Source organism: Protopterus annectens, chromosome 7.part0, assembly GCF_019279795.1.
Source record: "Protopterus annectens isolate FY-2018-M chromosome 7.part0, PAN1.0, whole genome shotgun sequence".
NCBI classification, from domain to species: domain Eukaryota; kingdom Metazoa; phylum Chordata; order Ceratodontiformes; family Protopteridae; genus Protopterus; species Protopterus annectens.
Window position 1 is genome coordinate 1,539,941,932 of NC_056739.1, and position 23,510 is coordinate 1,539,965,441.

At 43.3% G+C, this 23,510-nt stretch overlaps 1 protein-coding gene across 3 annotated transcripts in view; it reads left to right on the forward strand.

Annotated features, from left to right (window-relative positions):
- ACAD9 (acyl-CoA dehydrogenase family member 9) overlaps nt 1-23,510 on the forward strand; it is a 1,114,604-nt gene that overhangs the window by 365,965 nt on the left and 725,129 nt on the right. For all 3 annotated transcript variants that reach the window (XM_044078083.1, XM_044078081.1, XM_044078082.1), the window contains exon 6: nt 10,027-10,105. In XM_044078083.1, the coding sequence (XP_043934018.1) occupies nt 10,027-10,105 (79 nt within the window). The remainder of the gene's footprint in view (nt 1-10,026; nt 10,106-23,510) is intronic.

Sequence of the window (23,510 nt, forward strand, 5' to 3'; positions counted from 1 at the left end):
ATGTTGGAAATACTTTCAGTTTGGCATAGCCTAAAAAAAGGCACTTCAGGGGAAGATGGTGTTTTAGCTAATATTTGAAAGCTTGGAGGGGAGAGGTGCAGACCATCTTTGGTAAAGTAGCGTGGTCTGTTGACCATCTCCTTCCATGCTGACAAATTTTGCACCCCCCTAGAATGACACCAGAAGCTAAGCCAATTATTGAAGTCAACCATCTTTTGTTCTTATTGTGGCATCATCCTTGGAGAATGTAAAATGCTGCTCCATGCTAGGCTCATGCCAGCCTGGGACATGATGCCTCTCTTCATGAGGTCTAGGGAGGTATGTCTCAGGTCATTTACTCCCACATGGATTATGACCGAGTCATATTGGTTCTTGTGGTCCAATGACCTGAGTGCATGTGTAATGTAGCAGATCCTAGTCCCCTGATGAGCAATTGACTGTGACTTCCTCCTTACTCAGCCTAGTAAGGGGGGACATCATTGTGTCTCACAGTGGAGTCTCAATGACCAGAATGTTGGATTGTGTAGTGGCTTGCCTTATGGGCTTAGAAGTAGAGGCTCCGTGAGATGTGGCTGTATGTGTTGATGTGGGAGGAGTTTTGAAAAAATGCTTTCGAGGCTGCTGGGGTATTTATGTGTAGTTCGTCTAGGTCTTTCGGGTTTAGGAAGGTTACATTTAAGTGCCTCATCATATATGGGTGTATATGTCTACTTTAAATTGTGTGTGATGGGTGCAGTGTGTGTAGCATTGACAACCTTATTGATATTAAGAGGACTTTTATTTGAGAATTTTGCAGTGTCAGTTTGTTTGAGAATTAACCACTTGTCAGTAAACATGAGGCAATTTCTACATTGCATCAAGATGCCCTTTTCCATCAAGCTGGCAATGGAGATAGTGGGAAAGTTCATATCCATGGCAACAGTGAGAATATGAAGTAATGTCGGGATTATCCAGTTTGCAACTCGGGGGCAGTGCTTGTCATTGCAAACTAGTTGTCCTGTGTGCAGCTGGGTACTGGTGACATTTCATTGTGCTGTTACAGGGAAATGTCACTCTAGGTGTCTGTCTTTACAGGGCACTGCCAAACACTTGAGGGGAAACTAATAAGTAGATTCTGAAAATTTAAGGATGAAGTATTTAGGCAGATATTCTGAAGTTCGAAACAAATCAAGTAGTACTTGAAAACAGTGAATTAGCTTGTCAAGGATGATGAAAAGAGGGGAGTCGCATGATTAACAACTGCTTGGCTACTACTAGTCTCACCGCAGCTTCAGTCTGCTGGGATACAGTGCTCCCTTTGCTTCTTCTCTCACCAGAAGCAAAACATTCGAACCAGTTCCAAAATGAGAAGCAGGCCACTGCCTGTTTGGTGATCCACAGTGTTGTACCAGGTGATGCAAGGATCTGTAGGCTTGTTGTAGCCTTTTCCTGGTGGATGCCTTGAATAGCAAGCGGACCAGTCAGGAACATCAAGCACAGACACTCACTACCCAACCACAAACAGTCGGGAATCAATGCACTCTGATCCTTCTTTCACTCAGAGCAGAATATAAGCACAGATGCCAAGCTGTCACTTATGAAGCAGTTGTTAGACATTGCAGTAATTAGCAGCCTCCAGGAAATAATGTCCTTGTGCTACTTCTCTCACCAGGAGAAAATAGAATCACTAAACCCAAGATAACTACTGAGAGGCAGAATGTGGGCTGTCCAATAATTGGTGGTCTTGCAATAAATGTTGCAGATTTTAAGGATACGATTTGAAAACATGAGTTAATATCTTAAGTACTGCAGTGTGCACTAAGCAGTTTGATATGAATGAGCGGTTAACTTAAGCTTTAGCTGTCTAAGTGGAGAGCCACTAATTTAAAAAGAGCAAGATAGATTGAAAGGGGGTGGGTGCTTTGTATTCTAGTTCTGTTGAATGCAGTGAGGTGGCCAGTAAATTTAAATAATTGAAGGGGAATGATTTCACAAAATGATAATTTTGTGCTTACAACAGCCAGTGAAAGGGGAGAGTGAAGTAGATATGTGATCAAATTCACATTAGGGGCAGGCAAGCTAGAAAGATAGTTGAGTTTAAGAACTCAACACCAGGGTGGAAGGGGGGGGGGGGGGGTTCTGTGTGACAAGAGACACAGCTGACATCTTTTTTTCCAAGTTTTAATCTGCAGTTTAAAAAGCAGAATACAAGTAAAAAAGCAGTGTAAAGAAGAAAAATCACAATATACAAAATAAAAGGCAGCAAAGTAATACAAAACACAAGAAAGCAAAAGCAAGCTAACCTTTCCCTCACAGTAAGTTGTGGCAGAGTCTGGATGAGCTTTTCCAGTACATAAACATTCTTTGATTTTACAGTGGTGGAAGTTACTAAAGAGAAAGCACACATGCAACGTACTGGATTGTATAGGCAGCAGTTATGTATAAAAAGGTCATTTCAGTAAGAGGTTGGGAATATGATGTTTAAGGAGGGTATTTGGATAGTATTGTACAGTGAAAAAGCTTTAACCCTATGATGAGCATGTACAGGACCAGGATAGGTTAAGATGCTTTTTAAACTGTGGTTTAAAACTACTTGGGTTATAAGAGTTTTATTTGCATGGGGATACTATTAAGAGATCCTTAGATGCCATGGAACATATGATGCACTTGCATCACATCAGTTTTCATTGTATCTAATGATTCAGATAGGAACTATGAAACTTTTCAGTCTTTAGACTTCTTTGTATCCTTTGCCACCCACTGAAGGGTACATGGCTTTTAAAAGGAGCAGTGACTGCCGTGCATTACTTGTGATTGTTACTGTGTACATCAGTTGGCTTCTTCACACAGTGTTCATTGCTACGTGCTTTTGATTATCACAGCCTCACTGAGGGAAAATGCACACTAAATAATGACCAGTCACTGGTTATGTGCAGCTAAGCAAATATCAGAACAGTGCTACAATTTAGACTAATGCAGCTCTTCTGACTGATCTAAGATGGTCAGCAAATGCAGATATTCTGCAGATGTGTATGTATTGTACTGCAAGACAGGCATTAAATACTACGTAGCATTGTCGCCTCACAGTAAGACGCTGTATGGTTCGATTCTCAGCTAGAACGTCTTCTGTGTGGAGACATGCATGAATGGGCGTACCTTCATTGAAGGTTGTGCCTCGAGGCTAGCAACTCGGCACGTAAAAATCAACTGCCGATCATTAGTGGACCGGAGTTCCGCTGTGGCGACCCCTAACTGGGAAAAGCCCAAAGACACAGCAACTATATTGTAGTCAAAATATCCTGTAGGGGATATTGGCCATTATCACTTTCTCCATTTTAAGATTTTACACTAATCATATACAAGTTCCATTTAAAAATAACACAGACTCTGATGTTGGAGTTCTCCTCCAGAAGATATTTTCTGTAAGACTTCAACATATTCAGAAGGCTTTAATTTGAGACTCTAGTGAGCTATTCTTTAAAGAGAGAGAGAGGGAAAAAAATAAATAAATAAATATATATATATATATATGTATACACACACACGTATGTATTGTACTGCAAGACAGGCATTAAATACTACGTAGCATTGTCGCCTCACAGTAAGACGCTGTCCGGTTCGATTCATCATATATATATATATATATATATATATAGATATGTGTGTGTGTGTGTATATATATATATATATATATATATATATATATATATATATATATAGATATATATAGATATATGTATGTGTGTATGTATGTATATATCATAAGCTTTTCGGAGAACTGCAACCAAAAATGTGGAAAATCAACAAGTTATTTTACAGAACTTAGAGGCATGTCCTCTGGATGGTCTAAAGTAGGTGTACAGAATTTTTAGGACTTGGGCCAGATGTTATAAGAATTCAGAAAGATTATTATACAGTAGATATCGGGTAAAGATGAGACTGTCATAGATAGTTTCCCTCAGGTAAAAGGTTATAAGCAATGGGCAGACTTGGAAAAAGAATGTACACCATGTTTATCCTGCCAAGTTTTGAAATGTTTATTTGCATATTTGTGCCATGGTCTCTTAGTTTTACATGTAGGGCTTTTACAAGGTCCTGCATCTTGAATCTGCATTCCAGAAGCAGATCCTTTTTCAGCATATCTGACCTGATGTCCTTCAAGAATGCAACTGCAGTCATAACATATGGGTTGTCCTGCCTCAGGCAGCCCTCGGTCGGCCGGATTCCAAAGTCTGGGTCCGACGTCGGCTGATGTCGCATTTCTCTCCGACTTCAGAGCGGCTGGAGTACATAAGCATCAGCCGACGCCATTTTCTTCAGTCTTTCTTGCCGCGCGGTGCCCAAAGCAGAAGCAGTTCGCAAGTGCCGGTCGGTCAGCTCCTGTATTCTTCGATTCCGAAGTCATCAAAAAAGCTAAGTACCCCGTTGGGGACCTTTTCTTGCCTCAGCCGATGTCAGAAATTACTGAAAAAGTTAACAATTGTCTTTCTTGTGGTAAACAAATACCTCATAAGGATTTCCACTATTACCGTCTTCCTTGCCTTGGCCCAGACCACGACGTCTCGGCCTGTGTAGCCTGTGCTCGCTTCAACAAGCGCACTCTCAGGCGCCGGGCGGAGTTCGCTGAAGACTTTTTCGGCGAAAAATTTGCTTATACAATGCCGTCGGAACTTCCGACATCGCAAACTCCCAAGAAACGAAAAGACCGGGACCGACATCCTCGGCCCGCCTACCACCGACTCCACGCCAAAACCTACGCGAGTGCTCGGTTCCCCTGAGACGGTTATTCCACCGCTCGAACCGAAGACACCGTACCGACGACTCCGATTCCGGATATCACCCCGACGCCAGTTATTGTTTTTCCTCCGGATACCGAAACCGAGGAAATGCCCGAGACCATTGCTGTAGATAAGGTCACTCCTGCACGTGGAGCTGCCAGGCCTCCTATGGCCATGTCTATTAAGGCCTACACTAGGGCTAAGGCAGCCAGCAAGACCAAGCATCTTACTGCTAAAGCCTTACCTCAGCCTACTCCAGAGACACAAATCATGACTATGGCTGCTGACTTAATTTCTATGATTAGAGGTTCACAGGCCCATCCTGAGAGAGGATCCCAGCCTCCTTCTGATAAAAGGCCCCGGGTTGAACCCTCTGACCCTATTCCTTCAGATGAAGATTCTGAGGACTCTGTCCACTCAGATGGCCAGGAAGAGCTCTTCCAAACCTATGAGGACTCTGATGCAAAGGATTCCATCCCCTCGGCCTCCCCTCCGGAGGATATTTCTTTTGGGGAAGTTCTGCATACCATGAGGGAACATTTCAAGTGGCAAGGCCAGGAATATTCTGATTCAAAGCCTTCGAACTTTCCTTAAAAAGCCCCAGAACAGGCCCTTAGCTATTCCTCCTGTGCTTGATGTTTTGGATGATTTATATTCTGACTCTAGTGTTACCCGTGATTCTCTTCCTCCTGCTCCAGCCAAGCCAGACAGGTATTACAGGGTCCCAGAAACACATTCCCATTTATTCAGGGCCCATACTGCTGATTTGGAAACTATTTCTCAGGGACCTAAAGGTGTTTCAGCTTCCACCTCTAAAAATCCTTTGCCCTCCAACAGGGAAGCTAGGTCATTAGAGAGATGGGGTAAAAAGGTTTACACCTCCACTACTTTATCTATGAGAGCTTTGAATTGCCTTTTTCATATGTTACAATATCAGGATTTCTTGTTAGAAGATTTACAGAAAACATTGGCCTCTCCTGATCCTTTAGACAGGAAGTCTTTGCAAGAAGCTGTACATAACTCTCAGCAAGTAAGCAATCACTTCCTGCAGTGTGGATATGATGCACTGGAAGCTTCATGTAGGGCAGCTATGACAGGGGCAGTCATTTGTAGACATGCATGGTTAAAGGATCAACCTCTACCCGATCATGGAAAGGCAAAACTTCTGGATGCACCTTTGGAAAAGAACAAGCTTTTTGGTGCTAATGCTAAGGATGTGTTAAAGTCCATCGAGGAAAAAGCAAAATCAGTTCAGACGGTGAAAGATTTCCTCCAGGTTCAACCCCCCAGATTCAGTAGGAATTGGCCTTCAAAAAACTGGTCCTTTCCTAATCCTGAAAAATTTCAAAGGGGTAAAAACAGACGTGGCCGAGGAAGAGGACAATACAGAGGTCCTTACAGGGGACGACAATGGCAGCCAGCAAACCAAAGAGGTGACACAGGGGTTTCACCTGCTCCACAACCACAATCTCAATGACTTTCCTCAACTGCCGCCTACCAGGGTACAAATAGAAGCTCCCTTGGGCGGGAAATTATCTCTGTTTACAGACAATTGGCACAGATTGACAAAGGACAAATGGATTTTGGACATTATAGACCGAGGTTACAGGTTCCATTTTCATACCTTACCAAGAAAACAAGGCATGCCAAACCTACCACAAAACCAGAGGGCAGAGGCTATCAAGCAAATCTCTCTGCTGACTCGGATGAAAGCAATAGAAAGAGTTCCACAACAAGAACAAGGCCAGGGTTTTACTCAAGACTGTTCCTTGTTCCAAGAAAAGAATCTCAATGGAGACCAATACTGGATTTGTCCGCATTAAACACCTTTCTCATAGTACCAAAGTTCAAAATGCTGACTCTACAGCAACTCCTTCCCATGCTGGGCAAGGGGTCTTGGCTGATTACTCTGGACCTCAAGGAGGCATACCTGCATGTCCCTATCAGACACAGCTGCAGAAGATACCTCAGATTTCTTGCAGGGCCAGAGCATTATCAATTCTCAGCATTGCCATTTGGCTTATCTACTGCCCAGAGTATTCACAAAATGCCTGGCTTCAGTAATTGCTCATTGCAGGCTCCAGGGGATCCAAATTTACCCGTACCTGGACGACTGCCTCATACAAGCGGACGACAAATTGATGTTGACAAAAAACTTGGACTATGTCATACGATTACTTCAAGCTCTGGGATACACAGTCAACTTCCAAAAGTCAAGACTTCAGCCATCCCAGCAAATAATCTTCTTAGGAGCCAAATTATACACAGCCTCTCAAATGGCTTACCTAACAGAAGACAAGCAAGAGAAGTTAACTCATTATTTCAGAGGTTTGGCAAAACTTACCCAGATGACTGCAAGGAGATTCCTACAGGCCCTGGGTTTCATGGCATCCTGCATTCTCCTGGTTCCATTAGCAATACTACACATGAGAAAGCTTCAATGGTACCTAAAAAGTCTATGGTCTCAGCACAGCAACAACTTAGAGACAAACATACCGCTCATTCCATGCCTACAAAAGGAATTCCTATGGTGGGCCTCGGTAAGCCAGGCAAACACAGGTATGTCCTTCAAAAAACCACAGATAACACAGACCATGACCACAGACGCCTCAGACCTTGGATGGGGGGGCGCACATGGAAGGCAGGTGTATACAAGGACAATGGTCTCCAAAGGAAGCACATCTGCATATAAACCAAAAGGAAATGCTGGCAGTAATGCATGCCATCGAGGCCTTTCAACACCAACTTCAGCAAGGCCATTTACTGATACGGACAGACAACACCACTGTGATGTGGTATATAAACAAGCAAGGGGCACCCAGTCTTACCCGGTTTGCAGACTGACAATGCATCTTTGGGAAAAATCACTGAGCCTAAACATTCAGTTACAATCCCAGTTTGTTCCAGGCAAAGACAATGTGCTGGCGGACAGCCTAAGCAGGAATTTCACAGATCCACACGAGTGGAGGTTACATCCGAAGATCTTCACACAGCTCACTTCGACATGGGGCAGGCCAGAAGTAGACCTATTTGCCTCTCACCTCAACCATCATCTACAAAAATTCTGCTCAAGGACATACCACCCACAAGCTTGGAAAATAGATGCTCTCTCATTCAACTGGAACTTCCTAAAAATCTATGCATTCCCACCTCTGCCACTGATGACCTCAGTATTACTAAAGATCAAAGCAGAGAGACCCAAGGGGATCCTAACAGCTCCGGACAACACTGGTATCCACTACTACGGAGCATATGTCACACCAAGAAGTGGGCCCTTCACCAATGGCCTCTACTTTTGACTCAACGCAACTTCAAAACAGTGCATCCAAACCTTCAGACACTGCAGCTAACAGCCTGGGAGATCCCATGAATAACCTCAACCTATCTCTCTCCAAGGAAGTTCAGCGGATACTAACAGAGGCTCAAAGACCATCCACCAGAAAGGTTTACTTAGCAAAATGGCAGAGATTCAGCATTTGGAATACCAGCAAGGGACATGATGCATCATTATTGAACATCCCACTCATCCTGGAATATTTGGCAGATATGCTAAAGAATGGACTCTCATATTCTTCCATAAAGATACATGCATCAGCTATTTCAGCTAGATATAACACTGATCCGCCTGTCTTTTCACATCCTTTGCTAAGGCAATTCCTCAGGGGAATCAAGAACATTAAGCCACCAAGAAAGGCTCCAGTGCCAGCCTGGGACCTCAATTTTGTCCTAGAAAAACTGACTCTACCTCCATTTGAGCCAGCAGCTTCAGTTGACTTGCAGTTTCTCTCATGGAAGACAGCTTTCCTGTTGACAATTACCTCAGCAAGAAGGGTTTCGGAACTACAGGCCCTAATGGCAATACCACCGTTCATAATTTTCCACAGAGACAGGGTTTCATTAAGGACCAACTCTACTTTTATGCCAAAGGTGGTATCTAGGGTTTCTTTAAATCAAGCTATTCATCTGCCTGCTTTCTTCCCCAATCCTGAGAATAAGAGGGAAAGACTGTTACATACCTTGGACATTCACAGACAACTTCGATACTACCTGGACAGAACCAAGACCAGTAGGAAGTCTGAACAACTTTTTGTAGCTTACGCCTCTGCAGTCCAAGGAAAAGCAATTTCAAAACAGACTATTTCAAAATGGATTGGACATTGCATCAGATTCTGTTATTCCTTTCATGGAAAGACTGTTCCAACCAATGTCAGACCACATTCCACCAGAGCTACAGCCACCTCTACAGCATTCTTAAGAGGGGTGCCTACTAAGGACATTCTAGAAGCTGCTACATGGAGCTCCATGCATACATTCTCCAAACACTACAATCTCCCTCTATACTCCAAATCCAGAGCAGGCTTTGCTTCGGCAGTCCTGCAGGGTTTGATTGCCACACCACCTTTTTCCTAGAGCATTCCTCCTCCCCCAGCTAAGCTATGGTATTCTACCCATATGTTATGACTGCAGTTGCATTCTTGAAGGACATAGTACAGTTTTGTACCTACCATAAATGTAGATGTCCGATAGATATGCAACTGCAGTCGGATTTTCCCTCCCTCCATACCCCTCTATGCCTAGGGTCCACTCCTATCCCTGTTTCTCTTAGCTGGGGATATCTGTTATGTTTATTGCTCATTTATTTGTCTGGAATCCTGTTTTTGTCTTCCAATTTGATTACAGCCTTCCTTGGAGGGCACCTGGCATCTGGGGCAAGAAACACTGAAGAAAATGGCGTCGGCTGATGCTTATGTACTCCAGCCGCTCTGACGTCGGAGAGAAATGCGACATCAGCCGACGTCGGACCCAGACTTTGGAATCCGGCCGACCGAGGGCTGCCTGAGGCAGGACAACCCATATGTTATGACTGCAGTTGCATATCTATCGGACATCTACATTTATGGTAGGTACAAAACTGTACTTTTGTCAGTAGTGTCATGAGTATTTTCTTGTGACATATGAATATGGGAGCACACTTTGTTTGTGGCTGCACACACCCTTCTGGACTGTATGGCTGTTGTATCCATGTCAGCAGCTTGAATTTGAAGTAGTTTGCTAAGAAGGTTTATGCCATAATAAATGTTCTTATTTGAAAATGTTTTATTGTATTTTGATACAGTACTCTGCAAACAGTTTGTTTACTTATCAGTAGTCTTCTGTGAATTTGATAGACTCCAGATATGTCACCTGTATGTGTATACATGCAGGTGCTTTTTGTATTAAGTTTTAGTAGCTGCATTACCAAACCTACAGATGGTGCTTTTGTTTCTAGTGGAAGTGATGCTGCATCCATTCAGACCCGGGCAACTCTGAGTGAGGATGGAAAACATTATATTCTTAATGGGTCAAAGGTAATTTTTCTTATTTGGAAATCATGTTATTAAAAATGAATTGTGGTATCAATTGTCAACAGTAAATTGTGGTAAAGCATGTAGTGACCATGCCTTGCTGTTAGAAATTGAACTGTTTCATCATGTCTTGGGACAACATTTGAACCCATTTTTGTGCTTTTGACTCAATTTTGGAGCCAAAGAAGCTAAAATAGATTTATTTTACATTTCATAGGAGGTTACTAGCTAATGGCCTTTCGGGCCCTTACAAGCCCATCCAAGAGTTTATCCCCAAAAAAGAAACCTCAGTCAGCACCTGTCGCCCCTGTCAATGAGGGACACAGGTGGAACCCCTGGGAGAAATTTGTGGTTTCCCATCCACTCATCAGGGTTGAGCTTGAAGAAGGTCAATGAGGTATTCTCCTTTTATTTATTCATGTTTTTGAATAGATTTGAGGCAGAATAATTCTGTGAATCAACCACACCAAAATTTAGCACAGCAAGTATGTAGTGTTTTTGGTTAATAGAGACAGAACTACCAGTATTATTAGGTAATACTGTAAGGGATGTTCCACAGCTTCTTTAACACTGAAGTACTTCCTTGTGTCTTTTAGCATGGATGTTTTAAAAATCTTTACTCCTCATATCTTGGAAGCACACACACTTTGACCCTGGTGATCTTCTAGGACTAGAGAGAGAGTGCATGCCCCAGTGGTATTCAGTTCTTTCTAGCTACTTAACACTATACAGATCTGTTTCAGCTATGTGTTGCTTGGAAGGATACTACCTGATTCCTAATGGGAATAGATCACCTGTGTGTGACTGTAACTGACAGGAACGGATCCAAGAACAACACAAATTCTGCTTTTATTGTCTGGGAAAGGATTACAGTTTCATTGGATGTTTCTATTGCCAGTACTTCAGTACATGTCTCCGAAATCAACCTCAAAAGACAAGATGGATGCATTCATTTAATACCCAGTGACTAATACACTAATGGTGATGTAAAGAGCTAAGCAGAAAGCTTATTGGGATATCACATGCACAAGCTCAAAGAAAGAAAGTAAGGAGTCTAGACATCCAGGTTTGAGATCTTCCCTGTTTTGGCTGCACTTCTGAATCCACTGAACTAGTGGCAACATCCTGTAGCTGTATGCCATTGCCCTTGTCCTTATCTTTGAAGTTGAGTATGGAAGTACCTCCTCTGTACATGGTGAAAGGAGGAACACCAGAATTAATTTGTGTAACACATGGAGACTGGTAAAGGCTTCACTGGTAAATGAGGACCAGGCACTTAAGTCTCTCGAAATGTTTCCTGACATGAAAACAGACTGGGGAGGATTTATTCTTCCATCCATTGTCATTGGCCACTGATTGACAAGGGTGAAGTCTATTCCTACAGGCTATTATGTGCCCATATTTATGCTTAAAGCTCAGTATGGGGTACTGCTCTTACACCTGCTTCCATGGAAATGACCATGACGTGTTTGCTGCCTCTTACAACTCACATAAACTAGCAAAAGCTCCACTGGCAAGTGAGGAATATATCTTTGTCTCTGAAATGCACAGACATATTGGATTGACTCTCCCACCATGGGTGTTTGGCTGCTGACTAAAACATGTCCCCATTAGCCAGTCTTTGCCCATATTTGGGCCTTTGATCTTTCATTTGTGTGTGCTAGATTTTGTGAACCTTTGGTCCTACATCATGAAAGGTTGATCAGTGTGTATAACAGCACAGTAAGTGCATCATATAACATATTTGTGCCTTCATAGATTAGACTCATAACAGGAATAACTAGGCTGCATCACCTTCTGAATCATGTTCCTTCTCTTCTGCTGGACTTTCACTTTCTTCACCCTCTTCACAGGACAGCTCTAAAAAGTCTTAAGCTACTCTGTTTAATAGCTAAGGTTATAGTGTCAGAATTGTAACATCTTCCTTTAAGAAAATTCCCCATAATTGATAGATTCATTCATCTACATGCTATTCATTGATTCCTTTTTCTTAACTTTATATATAGAAAGTGCTTCTTCATCTTTTGAAATTATGTATTCTTGCTTTTCTCTTAATGAAGGGTTGATTTTCTCCCTCTCGTTCAACTTTGGTTAAGTACTAGTAGTTGGGGCTTTCCCTTCTAACGACTGATAAAAGAAATGGGACTTCTTTGCCAGTGGCTTCTTTTCCTTTAGCCCTTTCTTTAGGGAGATCCACAGGCTTATGAAATCCACTACATAGTGGCCATCTGCTAAGAAGTATTTGAATGCTTATCGGGCAATATGCTATAATGCAACCTTGGTCCTTCAAGTCATTAGTTGTCTACCTCTTATACCTCATCTCTAGACGGGTCTATATTAAGAAGTCAAATGTTGAAAAGAGCGAACGCTCTTACATCGACACCTAAAGACCGGAACCACATGATGTTGAATATACGGAACAGGGGAAAGAAATCGCTGCTCCAAAACAAAAAAAAAATCCACAGACAAAATAAAGTGGGGGGCTTCACCCCCCTACATAAATATACCAACTCCGGGATCGCACCACAGTGGAGGAAACAGCAAAGTCCAGGCAATGGCCCATCGCAGTTCCGGCTTCTGTGACTTTGTTTATTAGGGGTCGATGTAAGAGCGTTTGCTCTTTTCAACATTCAACTTCCTAATATAGACTCCTCTAGACTGCTGTGATTGACCAAGACTTGGAAAGTTACCTTTCCCTCACTCATAAGGATTTGCTTGAAAAGGATTTATGCATTGCTTTTGAGGTGTGATCCCATGTTCTCATATGTACCGGTCTCAGGAGGGTGGTTGAGTGGACCAACTTACTGGCTATGTAGGGTGGCCTAGCTTTTCCCCCTGAAATAGCACCCCACCCCTGTGACAGCTTTTTAAAGTTCTGCTGTGTACCTTCCCCTCTGGAGAAGCATGCCTCCGTGCACACTGAATTCCTTTTGCCTTACTGTGCGACATGCTCATGGCAGCATTGGCTTGCTAGGCTCAAACTCCACGGCATGAAATATTTAGTGCTTCTGCCAGGTGTCACCCACATGGTCAGCCAGAGGCTGCCTTTTTCTCTCCAGGGTGAGCAGCAGTGGTTGCTCACTTACATTCTCCCCTCACAGGTACTGCGTAAGCAGCTATATGAACTCTGGTCACTTGCAGTGTTGTCAGAACTTTATCCCTCTACACCATGGTGCTGGCTTGTGCCAGATGTACCCTTATTAATTTCAAGACTGCAGCCCGTTGTGCCTTTACAGGGCTGCCTGGCATGGACTCCCTCTTCCTTTTAAGAAGAGTTCTGCCTGGCAGTCTTGAGTCTGTGTTTAAGGATGAGGTCTTTTTTTGCAGAGATCACAAAAGGCCCGGAAAGAAGAAGTGATGTGCATACTGTGATTGATGACTTACTTGCACCTCCTCCATTTTCTTCAAAGCCAACACTGTCTTACAGAAGAAGGCAGGCCTTTGAAAGCCAGGAGTGACTTGTCATTACCAGACCCTATTTAGTCCACTGGGGCCTCCACGTTAGTTTCCCAAGAGGACTTTGTACTGGTCATTTTAGAAGTGCACCTAATTACCTTCCAGGGGCTGATCAAATAAGAGATCTGTTCTTCAGGTGTGTCTCAGTTTGGACAACCATCATCTGGTTGGAGTTGCATATCATAGGAGTCGTATCCCACAGTTGATCAGTCCACTTCCAGCTTGTCTTCCTCTGCTAGGTCAGCAGCTGTAATAGGAGGTGTTGAAACAGTCTTTGTCCTTTTTGCACAGGAGAGCCGCAGAAATGGTCCAATGAGTGGGGTAGGGGTAGAATTTTATTGGCATCTCTTTCTTTTCCTGAAGAAGTCAATGATGTGGCAAAAGATAAACCTTGCTAGCTTCATTCTTTAACTTCCTGTAATGTTTCACATTGTGATAATCCAGACCCTGATACTGCTGCTTCCAGAGGACTTTTGGGATACTAGTATTTGATATGTGCTACATATTTTTGCACATCCGTATCTGAGAGCTATACACTAGATTTTTACAGTTTGATTTGGATGGTTAGCAATTTCTGCTAAGGGTGCTCCCTATTTACCCTTTTCTGCACTCAAGGTTTTTAATATGATGTTAGTCCTGATGGTACAGGTCCTGCAGCAGGACAGACTTCTAGTGTTCTCATACCTGGATGACTTGGTAGATTTTCTTCCATTGTTTTCTTGTTATGCTGATAGTCTGGGATCTATCGTGTCCACAATCACTGGAGCAATGAAGTCCCTGCTTCCTTTGTAGTACATCTTTTCATACATTGCATTTACTTGATGACAGAAGTATACACAAAGCCCATGTTAGCTTCCATTTTAAGTGTCATCATATTCTACCTCCCCTCTGCCCTCCTACTCCCATACCCTTTTATCCTTGCCCTCTTTCATGTCTTGCATGGATTCATTATTTCTGCCCATTCTACTAATCCATTCCATCGGCACGACACCTGTCTGTAGGAAAGTAGGATGTTCATCATGTTACACTGCTGCAGTCATCACACTTGGGTTATCCTGCCGTCAGGCGGTCCCGCAGTCGGCCAGAGTTCCAAAGTCTTGTTCCGGCGTCGGCTGTCGCTTCTTCCCTGACGTCAGTGCACCAGGGGTATATAAGAGGCATCGGACACCATTTTCTCCAGTCTTTCTTGCCGCGCGGTGCCCGAAGCAGAAGCAGTTCGCAAGTGCCAGTCGGCCGACTCCTGAGATTTTCAAATCTAATTTCAGACCGAAGTCTTCAATAAAGCTAAGTACCCCGTTGGGGAACCTTTTCTTGCCTCAGTCTGATGTCAGAAAAAGTTAACAATTGCATTTCTTGTGGGAAGAAAATACCTCGTAAGGACTTTCATTCTTATTGCATTCCTTGCCTAGGCCCAGACCACGATGTCACAGGTTGTCGGTTTTGTGCTAGGTTTAACAAACGTACTATTAAACGTCTGTTTGATTTCGCCCGACATTATTTTGGTAGGAAATTTAATTATACCATGCCGTCGGAGCAACCGACGACTGGAATGCATAAAAAACGCAAAGATAAAGACAGGCAGCCGAGACCCAAACCAGACTCCGAGGCCTCTGCTAGGCCAGTCGCCGGTTCTCCAGTTTTCAGTGAGGCGCCTACGCAGCCACTGACGACCACTGATTTAGAACCCCAGGCAGCATCCGATTCCCAAGCAGAGATTGCTAGGCCTCCACAACCTTTGCCTTTAGGCCCTTCCGACTCCATGGCTGAAGGAGATTCCGGTGCAGTTGAAACGCCTTCAGTTGCAGAAGGTGTCTTCAGACCGACTACACTCACTATTAAATCCTATGCAAAGCTGAAAACCTCTTTAAAAACAAAGAAGACTGTACAACAGTCTCCAGTACAAGGCCCCATGTCTAAGAAACAGATGTTTAAGATGGCTGAAGATTTAATTACTCTTATCAGGGGTTCCCATCCCCCTCCTGATAAAAGGCTAAGACAGGAGGAGGACTATGCTTCCTCTGACCAGGTTTCAATTTCTTCAGATTCTTCTGAGGAACAGAAATATTCTTTTCCCCCCTTATGAAGACTCTGATGCTGAAGAGTCAATCTTTTCAGCATCTCCCTCAGAAGACTACTCTTTTGGGGAAACTTTACATACCATGAGGGAACATTTCCACTGGGAATACCAGAATTACTCTGATTCTAAGAAAAGACTCAGAGAGTTCCTTTTACTACCCCAGCACAGACCACTTGCTATTCCACCCGTGTTAGACATTGTGGATGATGTTTACTCAGAATCTAGCTTTAACCCAGATTCACTACCTTCTGCACCAGCCAAACCAGACAGATACTACAGAGTCCCTGACTCACACAAATTCCTATATAAAAGCCCTGTTGCTGACCTAGAAACCATTTCCCAGGGTCCCAAAGGGGTTAAGGCCTCTATTGCTAAAAATCCTGTACCCTCTGAAAGGGATTCTAGAGCACTAGACAGATGGGGAAAGAAAGTATATACCTCAGCTACTCTAGGTATGAGGGCCTTAAATTGCCAGTTTCACATGCTGAAATATCAACAATATTTGATATCTCAATTAAAACAAAAAATGATCACACATACAGAACAGCCTGATTACAAGGAAATGCAAGATTTGTTGCATGCAGCTGAACAAGTGGGAAAACATACTTTGCAATGTGGATTTGATTCATTGGAAGCTTCTTGTAGAGCAGCAGTGACAGGGTCTGTCATACGTAGGCATGCTTGGTTAAAAGAACAAACTTTTAAATGTTAAAACAAAGTTATTGGATGCACCTTTGCAGCAGGATGTTTTATTTGGTGTAAAAGCAGAAGAGGTTTTAAAGAAAATGGAGGATAAGGCAAAATCTATGCAGAAGGTCAAGGATTTTTTTTTACAGGTACAACCCCCTCATTTCAGCAGAAATTGGCAAACCAAAAACTGGTCCTTTCCAGCTTCTGCCAGACCACAGAGGGGCAAATACAGACGCCCAAGGGGCAGAGGTCAGTCACAAGGCTCTTACCAGCCTCGACAATGGGGTGCTACAGCCCAAAAAGGAGGAGAAGGCAGGTCTCAAACTATCAGAAGACAAACACAATGACTTACCCCACAGACTGCCAAGCAAATCCCTCTTGGCAGCTCCCTTGGGAGGAAAACTAGCACTTTTTGCAGACAACTGGCACAGCATCACAGAAAACAAATGGGTCCTAAATATTGTATCTCAAGGGTACAGATTCCACTTTCACACTTTACAAAGGATAAATGAATGCCAAACCTGCCACCAAATCAATGGGCAGAGGCTCAAAAGCAAATTTCAGCTCTCATGGACATGAGAGCCATTCAGAAGGTCCCAACACAGGAGCAAGGACAAGGATTTTACTCAAGACTCTTTCTAGTTCCCCGAAAGGACAAAGCCTGGAGACCCATTCTGGACCTCTCAATTCTAAACACATATCTGGAAGTACCCAAATTCAAGATGCTAACACTACAGCAGCTTCTTCCCATGCTGGGCAAGAAGGCTTGGCTAGTAGCGTTGGACCTCAAGGAGGCATACCTGCATGTCCCTATCAGACAAAATTGCAGAAGATACCTCCGATTTATAGCAGGTTCAACCTATTACCAATTCTCTGCAGTGTCCTTTGGCTTATCTACTGCGCCCAGGGTCTTCACAAAATGCCTGGCACCAGTAATTGCATACTGCAGACAGAGGAATTCAAATATATCCATACCTGGACGACTGCCTTATTCAAGCAGAAAACAAGGACATTCTTTTAAAGCATCTGGCGTTTGTCAATAACCTATTAAGTTGCCTAGGGTACACAGTAAACGAAAAGTCAAAACTAGTGCCCTCACAAGACATAATATTCCTGGGTGCCAGCTTAAATACAACGGCCCAGATGGCTCATCTCACACCAGACAAGCAAGGACAACTGACTCAATACTTCAAAATGATGGCAACAAAGACCCAACTCCCTGCAAGAAAAATTCTGCAGGCCTTGTGATTCATGGCATCTTGCATACTACTACCACCATTTGCAAAACTGCATATGAGGAAATTACAATGGTACCTGAAAAGTGTATGGACTCGACACAGCCACAGCTTGGAAACAATAATTCCACTCATTCCCTGCCTTCAACAGGAGTTTCTATGGTGGGCTCAGGCATGTCACCTCAACAAGGGTCAGCCTTTTGCCTTACCCCCAGCCAGGCAAACTATAACAACAGATGCATCGGATTATGCCTGGGGGAGCACACATGGCAGGACAATGTATTCAAGGCAAATGGTCTGCAGATCAAAGGCATTGACATATCAGTCACAAAGAGATGCTAGCTGTACAAAATGCCCTAACAGCTTTCAAGGACCTACTACATCAAGGACAACTCCTAATAAAGACGGACAACACCACAGTGATGTGGTACATAAACAAGCAAGGGGGCACACATTCCTACCCCCTATGCAGGCAAGCAATGACCTTGTGGAACACAGCACTGACCTACAAAGTTCAATTACAAGCACAATTCCTGCCAGGAAAGAAAAACACATTGGCAGATGATCTAAGCAGAAACATCATAGATCCTCACGAGTGGAAAATAGATCCACAAGTATTCCCAATGATAACTCAAAAATGGGGGAGCCCAGACATAGATCTGTTTGCTTCCCCCCCAAAACTACCAACTACGAAAATTCTGCACAAGGACATACCACACTCTAGCTTGGAAAGTGGATGCCCTCTCATTCAGTTGGAAGACATTGACAGTGTATGCCTTTCCTCCACTGCCTCTTCTGGCAAAGGTGCTGCTGAAAGCCAGATTAGAGAAGCCCCAAATGATACTCATTGCTCCAGACTGGCCACGCCAACACTGGTATCCAATATTAAGGAGCATGGCTCAAGGCCCACCATGGATTTTACCTCCAATTCCTCACCTGCTCACTCAGCAAAACAATCAGATTCTACACAGCCAGCTCAAGACTTTAAATCTGGCTGCATGGCAAATTACCTAAACAACCAGTCAACACTTCTCTCTAAAGCTGTGATGGATGTCATTCTGGAGGCCAGGAGGCCCAGCACCAGGAAAGCCTATTCAGACAAATGGAAAAGATTCTGTGCCTGGAACCAGACTAAAGGCCAAAATCCCCTTGACCCAAATATTCCTCAGATTATTCAATATTTAACTGAGATGTTGCACAAAGGACTTTCTTTTTCATCTATTAAGATCCATGCCTCAGCTATTTCAGCTCAATACAACACGGATCCTCCTATATTTTCACATCCATTACTAAGACAGTTCCTCAGAGGGGCTAAGAACATAAGACCTCCCTGGAGAGCACCAACACCAACTTGGGATCTCAATTTTGTTTTGGAAAAACTTACACTACCGCCCTTTGAACCAGGTTTTGCAGCTGATCTACAGTTTCTATCATGGAAAACTGCCCTGCTGCTAGCAATAACTTCAGCACGAAGAGTCTCAGAGCTACAGGCCCTAATGGCAGTGGAGCCTTTCATCATTTTTCATCAAGACAGAGTAAACTTTTAACTAACCCTTCCTTTATGCCAAAGGTGGTATCCAGTGTGGCCCTAAACCAAACCATTCATTTGCCCACCTTTTATCCAAACCCCCAGAACAAAGGGGAAAAGCTCCTACACTTTTTGGACATTCACAGGCAATTACGTTACTACTTGGATAAAACTAAGGCTTTCAGAAAATCTGACCAGCTCTTTGTATCCTATGGTACAGGATCACAAGGAAAGGCCATCTCAAAACAGACCATTTCAAAATGGATAGGACATTGTATCCGTTTCTGCTACATACACCATGGGAAACGTGTACCGGGTAACATTAGGCCCCATTCCACCAGGGCTACAGCAACATCAACAACCTTCCTCAGAGGGGTACCAACCAAGGATATTTTGGAGGTTGCAACTTGGAGTTCAGTGCACACCTTCACCAAGCACTATCACTTACCTCTATACTCTAAACCCAGAGCTGGCTTTGCTGCTGCAGTTCTGCATGGCCTACTAGCCTCTCCAAACCCTGTTTAGTTCCACCACCCATCCTTAGCTTTGGGATTCAACCTAAGTGTGATGACTGCAGCAGTGTAACACGATGAACATAGTACAGTTTTGTACCTACCATAAATGTAGATGTTCAAGTGTTCACACTGCTGCAGTCCAGGTTACCCTCCCTCCATCCCCTCTGACCTAGCTGAACTTTACCTTTGTGGTGTATTTGCTTGTAACTGAAGGTATTCTTTTTATTCCTTTTACATGTTTTATTAGCAATATGTATTGCCTACCTACTTGGGGCACCTGACATCTGGGGCAAGAAAAACTGAAGAAAATGGCATCGAATGCCTCTTATATACCCCTGGCGCACTGACGTCAGGGAAGAAGCAACAGCAACCGACACCGGACCAAGACTTTAGAACTCTGGCCGACTGCGGGACCGCCTGACGGCAGGATAACCCAAGTGTGATGACTGTAGCAGTGTGAATACTCGAAAATCTACATTTATGGTAGGTACAAAACTGTACTTTCAGGAGGTAGTTTGTCCCTATGTTCTGCTGTTTGTGCCTGTTCCTTCCCTCTCTTCCCTTTTCAGAATAGCCCCTTCTTATCTTCCTGATGCTGTGTGTTAATGTTCTTTCCTTCCTGGTTCTTCTCGTCCAAGGTAAGAAGAACACTAACCTCTCCAGCCTCTGGTCATATTCTTTTTCTTCCAACCCATATATCTTTCTGCTAGCGTTACTTGAATTCCTTTAAGGAATCTGATGATTTTCTTTCTTATATTGCTTCCAGATCTGCATCTAATACTCAAGGTGTGGCTTGACCAAGGTCCTGCAGAGCACAAACATTAACTCTTTGCTTCTGGAATCTGTGCTGCTGCCACTGCCCTCTCACTGTTATCCTGGTGGTCCAATTCAGGTGTGATCAGCACTTTCAAATTTTTTCCTGCTCTGTTGCTATCAGTTCCACTCCTCATAGTTGACACCTCACACTAGGGTTGTTGTGACCTCACGTCGTCAGTACTTTGCATTTGTTTACACTTAGTCTCAATTGCTACCTTTCTGCCTTTATGTGCAGTACTGAACATTGTCCTGAAGTGTACCATCCCACTATCTAAATGGCTCCAAAACTTAGGGTACTAGCTCCCTATGTCATGCTTCTGATATGTATTAATGCTTCCCTTCTGTTGCGCCATTTTTTTTTTTTATAATGAATTGAGTAAAATGCAGAGTTTTTTTCAAAAATAAAATAAAGAAAATATGAATTGATCTGAACTAGATGAAGAGAAATGAAAATAATATTTAGAAGACAAATGTGAAAGTAACGTAATATAAAAACGTACAAGATATGCAATTGCTGCTGACAAGAGTGCAAATATTTAATGTGTTTTCAAAATAAACTAGAATGAAGCATTCATTTATTACTTGCATTGACATAAATGCTGTGCATTTCTCTGCTGTTTAAATTTGTATTTTTTATTTCTTTTTATTTTATGAACATATTTCATATTTCAATGATTTTTAAATCCTGTGCATTTAATTAATGTATGAATTGATTAAATGCCCACTCTGATGTCATTTTCATTCTTTCTCAGTGATGGTTTACGGATCCGACTCGAGCCTTGGATCATAGTTTCCAGCTTCTCCCTCTACCCATAACTCACTACACTATTCCCAACTCCTCAGATCTTGTTTGCCGCCTGACAGGTAAGACGCTGATCCCTTGTCTCATGAGTGTGAGAAAAATTATTTATTCCATATTTTGGCAAATCAATGTAAACAAAACTCATAGTTATAGCCTTACAGTTAGTTTTCAGTGTCTGTGGGCTTCTTTTCTCCTTCCTCACTCTCTTTTAGAATATTTGTGATAGTTTTTCACTGGTGTTGGGGTGCTTGCTTCTGTATCGTTTATCTCTGAAGTACCTTTTTCGTTTGTGGTATTTTTTTCTGTAATCAAAAAAAAATGGTGTTTTTCTAGTTAAATAAATGTGTTTATCTCTTTAACGTCAGTTCAGATTTTGGCTTTTTTCTTCTGATTGTGTGTGTGTCTGTGTGTGTGTCTGTGTGTGTGTCTGTGTGTGTGTCTGTGTGTGTGTCTGTGTGTGTGTGTGTGTCTGTGTGTCTGTGTGTGTCTGTGTCTGTGTGTGTCTGTGTGTGTGTGTGTCTGTGTGTGTGTCTGTGTGTGTGTCTGTGCGTGTGTGTCTGTGCGATTATGCCTGAAAAGCCTTCAGGCTTCAAACAATACACTTCTTGTGGGCACAAGATCCCCAACTCCGATGCCCACAAGAAGTGTCTCTGTTGTCTGGGCCCCTAGCATTTAAGGTCAGCCTGTGAAATTTGTGCCACCTTCAATCTCCGGGTCAAATTTGACTGACAAAATAAGTTGATTTTAAAAAGGTTTGTTATCTGCCTTTTCCTCTTCCCCTGGGACTCAAACCCCTCTAAGTCACATGGCTCAGATGAGCCTAGGAAGAGGTCTTCATAAAGATATCCAAGGTTATTTTCTGAGCCTCCTTGAAAGCATGCTAGAACATTGGATCTGACATCCTCTGATCCGAGGTAGACAACTTCTTCAGATCCTCAGACGTCCACAGATCCTAAAGATTTTCCAACCTGTTTGGATCCACAGAGACCTTCTTATCTGATGGGGATTATCACAATTACCAGTTCTCCTTCTGTACCATTGTTGGATCCCAGTCCCTCAGATCCAACACCTAGGAGCAGAACTCCAGAGAGTTTAATAAGGACAGTTTCACCATCACATCCAGGAGATCCTTGGAAAGCTGGCTGGTCTACTCAACCTCCTCCTTATAATAGTCTGTGTTCTTGAGGCTTTCTGGGTGGGCCAATCTATGTCCTGGGTGACCCCACCCCCAGGCAGATGAACTTATTGACCTGGAAGGAACCGAACACTGCCGAGCCCATCTCCAAGCATCTGGCAAAATTTCTTTTCCCACCAGCTGACAGAACACATGGGAGCAAGGGTGTCCCAGTTGATGCCATTGTTGTAGCAGTAGCCACAAAAAAGGAGCTGGTCAGAGCAGAACTCCTCTGTCCATCCACTGAGCAGGGGGTCCAAAGCGATGGACAGAGTTGGAAAGCACAGTCTACACCTCCACCATTTTCGCACTTGGTTCATTAAATTATTTGGCGCACTTTACCTGTTTGTAAATAGATTTGATCAAGGAGCTGTCAAACTGTCTTGTTCAGACCATGTGTTGGAGGACTCTCTCCAGCTGGTTATCCATTGCCAGTTCCTCGATGAGGTCGATCACCCATACAATAGAAGGTAGCTCACGAGTAGCCGGTTCAGATGTAGTTGTAAGGAGATATGCTTACCTGCAGAGAACAGGAAGGAAAGACCCTATCTGCCATGGGAATAGAGTTTTGACCCCTCACAGGACATTTTTCAGAAACTAGCGAGGAGGGAAGAAAACTTGGTTTCAGAAGTCTCAGGGGCCTTTTCAGGATCCACATGGGGATACCTCCACCATAGGCAGAGGAGGCCGTTCCAATGGTAGACGTTGCCCCAGAAGCAGAGGGGGTCCGCAGAACCAGGTCTTCAGAGACTCTCTCTCTCTGAGAGGCCTTATCAGCAGTCCTGAAATGCTGCTTGAATGTCCATGTTTGGGGCAGTCGGGGGTCATGTTTCCCTGCACCTAGACGCCCGGATGAACCTTACAAACAACTTTTGGGTGCCAAGTATAATATCCAGAGGTTACTACATTCCCTTTTCCCTTCCCTTCGAAAACCAGGAGGAAACTCCCTGACATTCCACCCATTCAGAGGGAGTACACAGCTCAACAAATTCAAAAGCTGCTACAAAAAGTCATACAAAAGGTCCCAACCGAACAAGTAGGATTTGGAACTTTTTGTTGGTGCCAAAAAAAAAAACCGGGACCTAAGACCAGTTCTGGATCTAAGCAATCTGAAT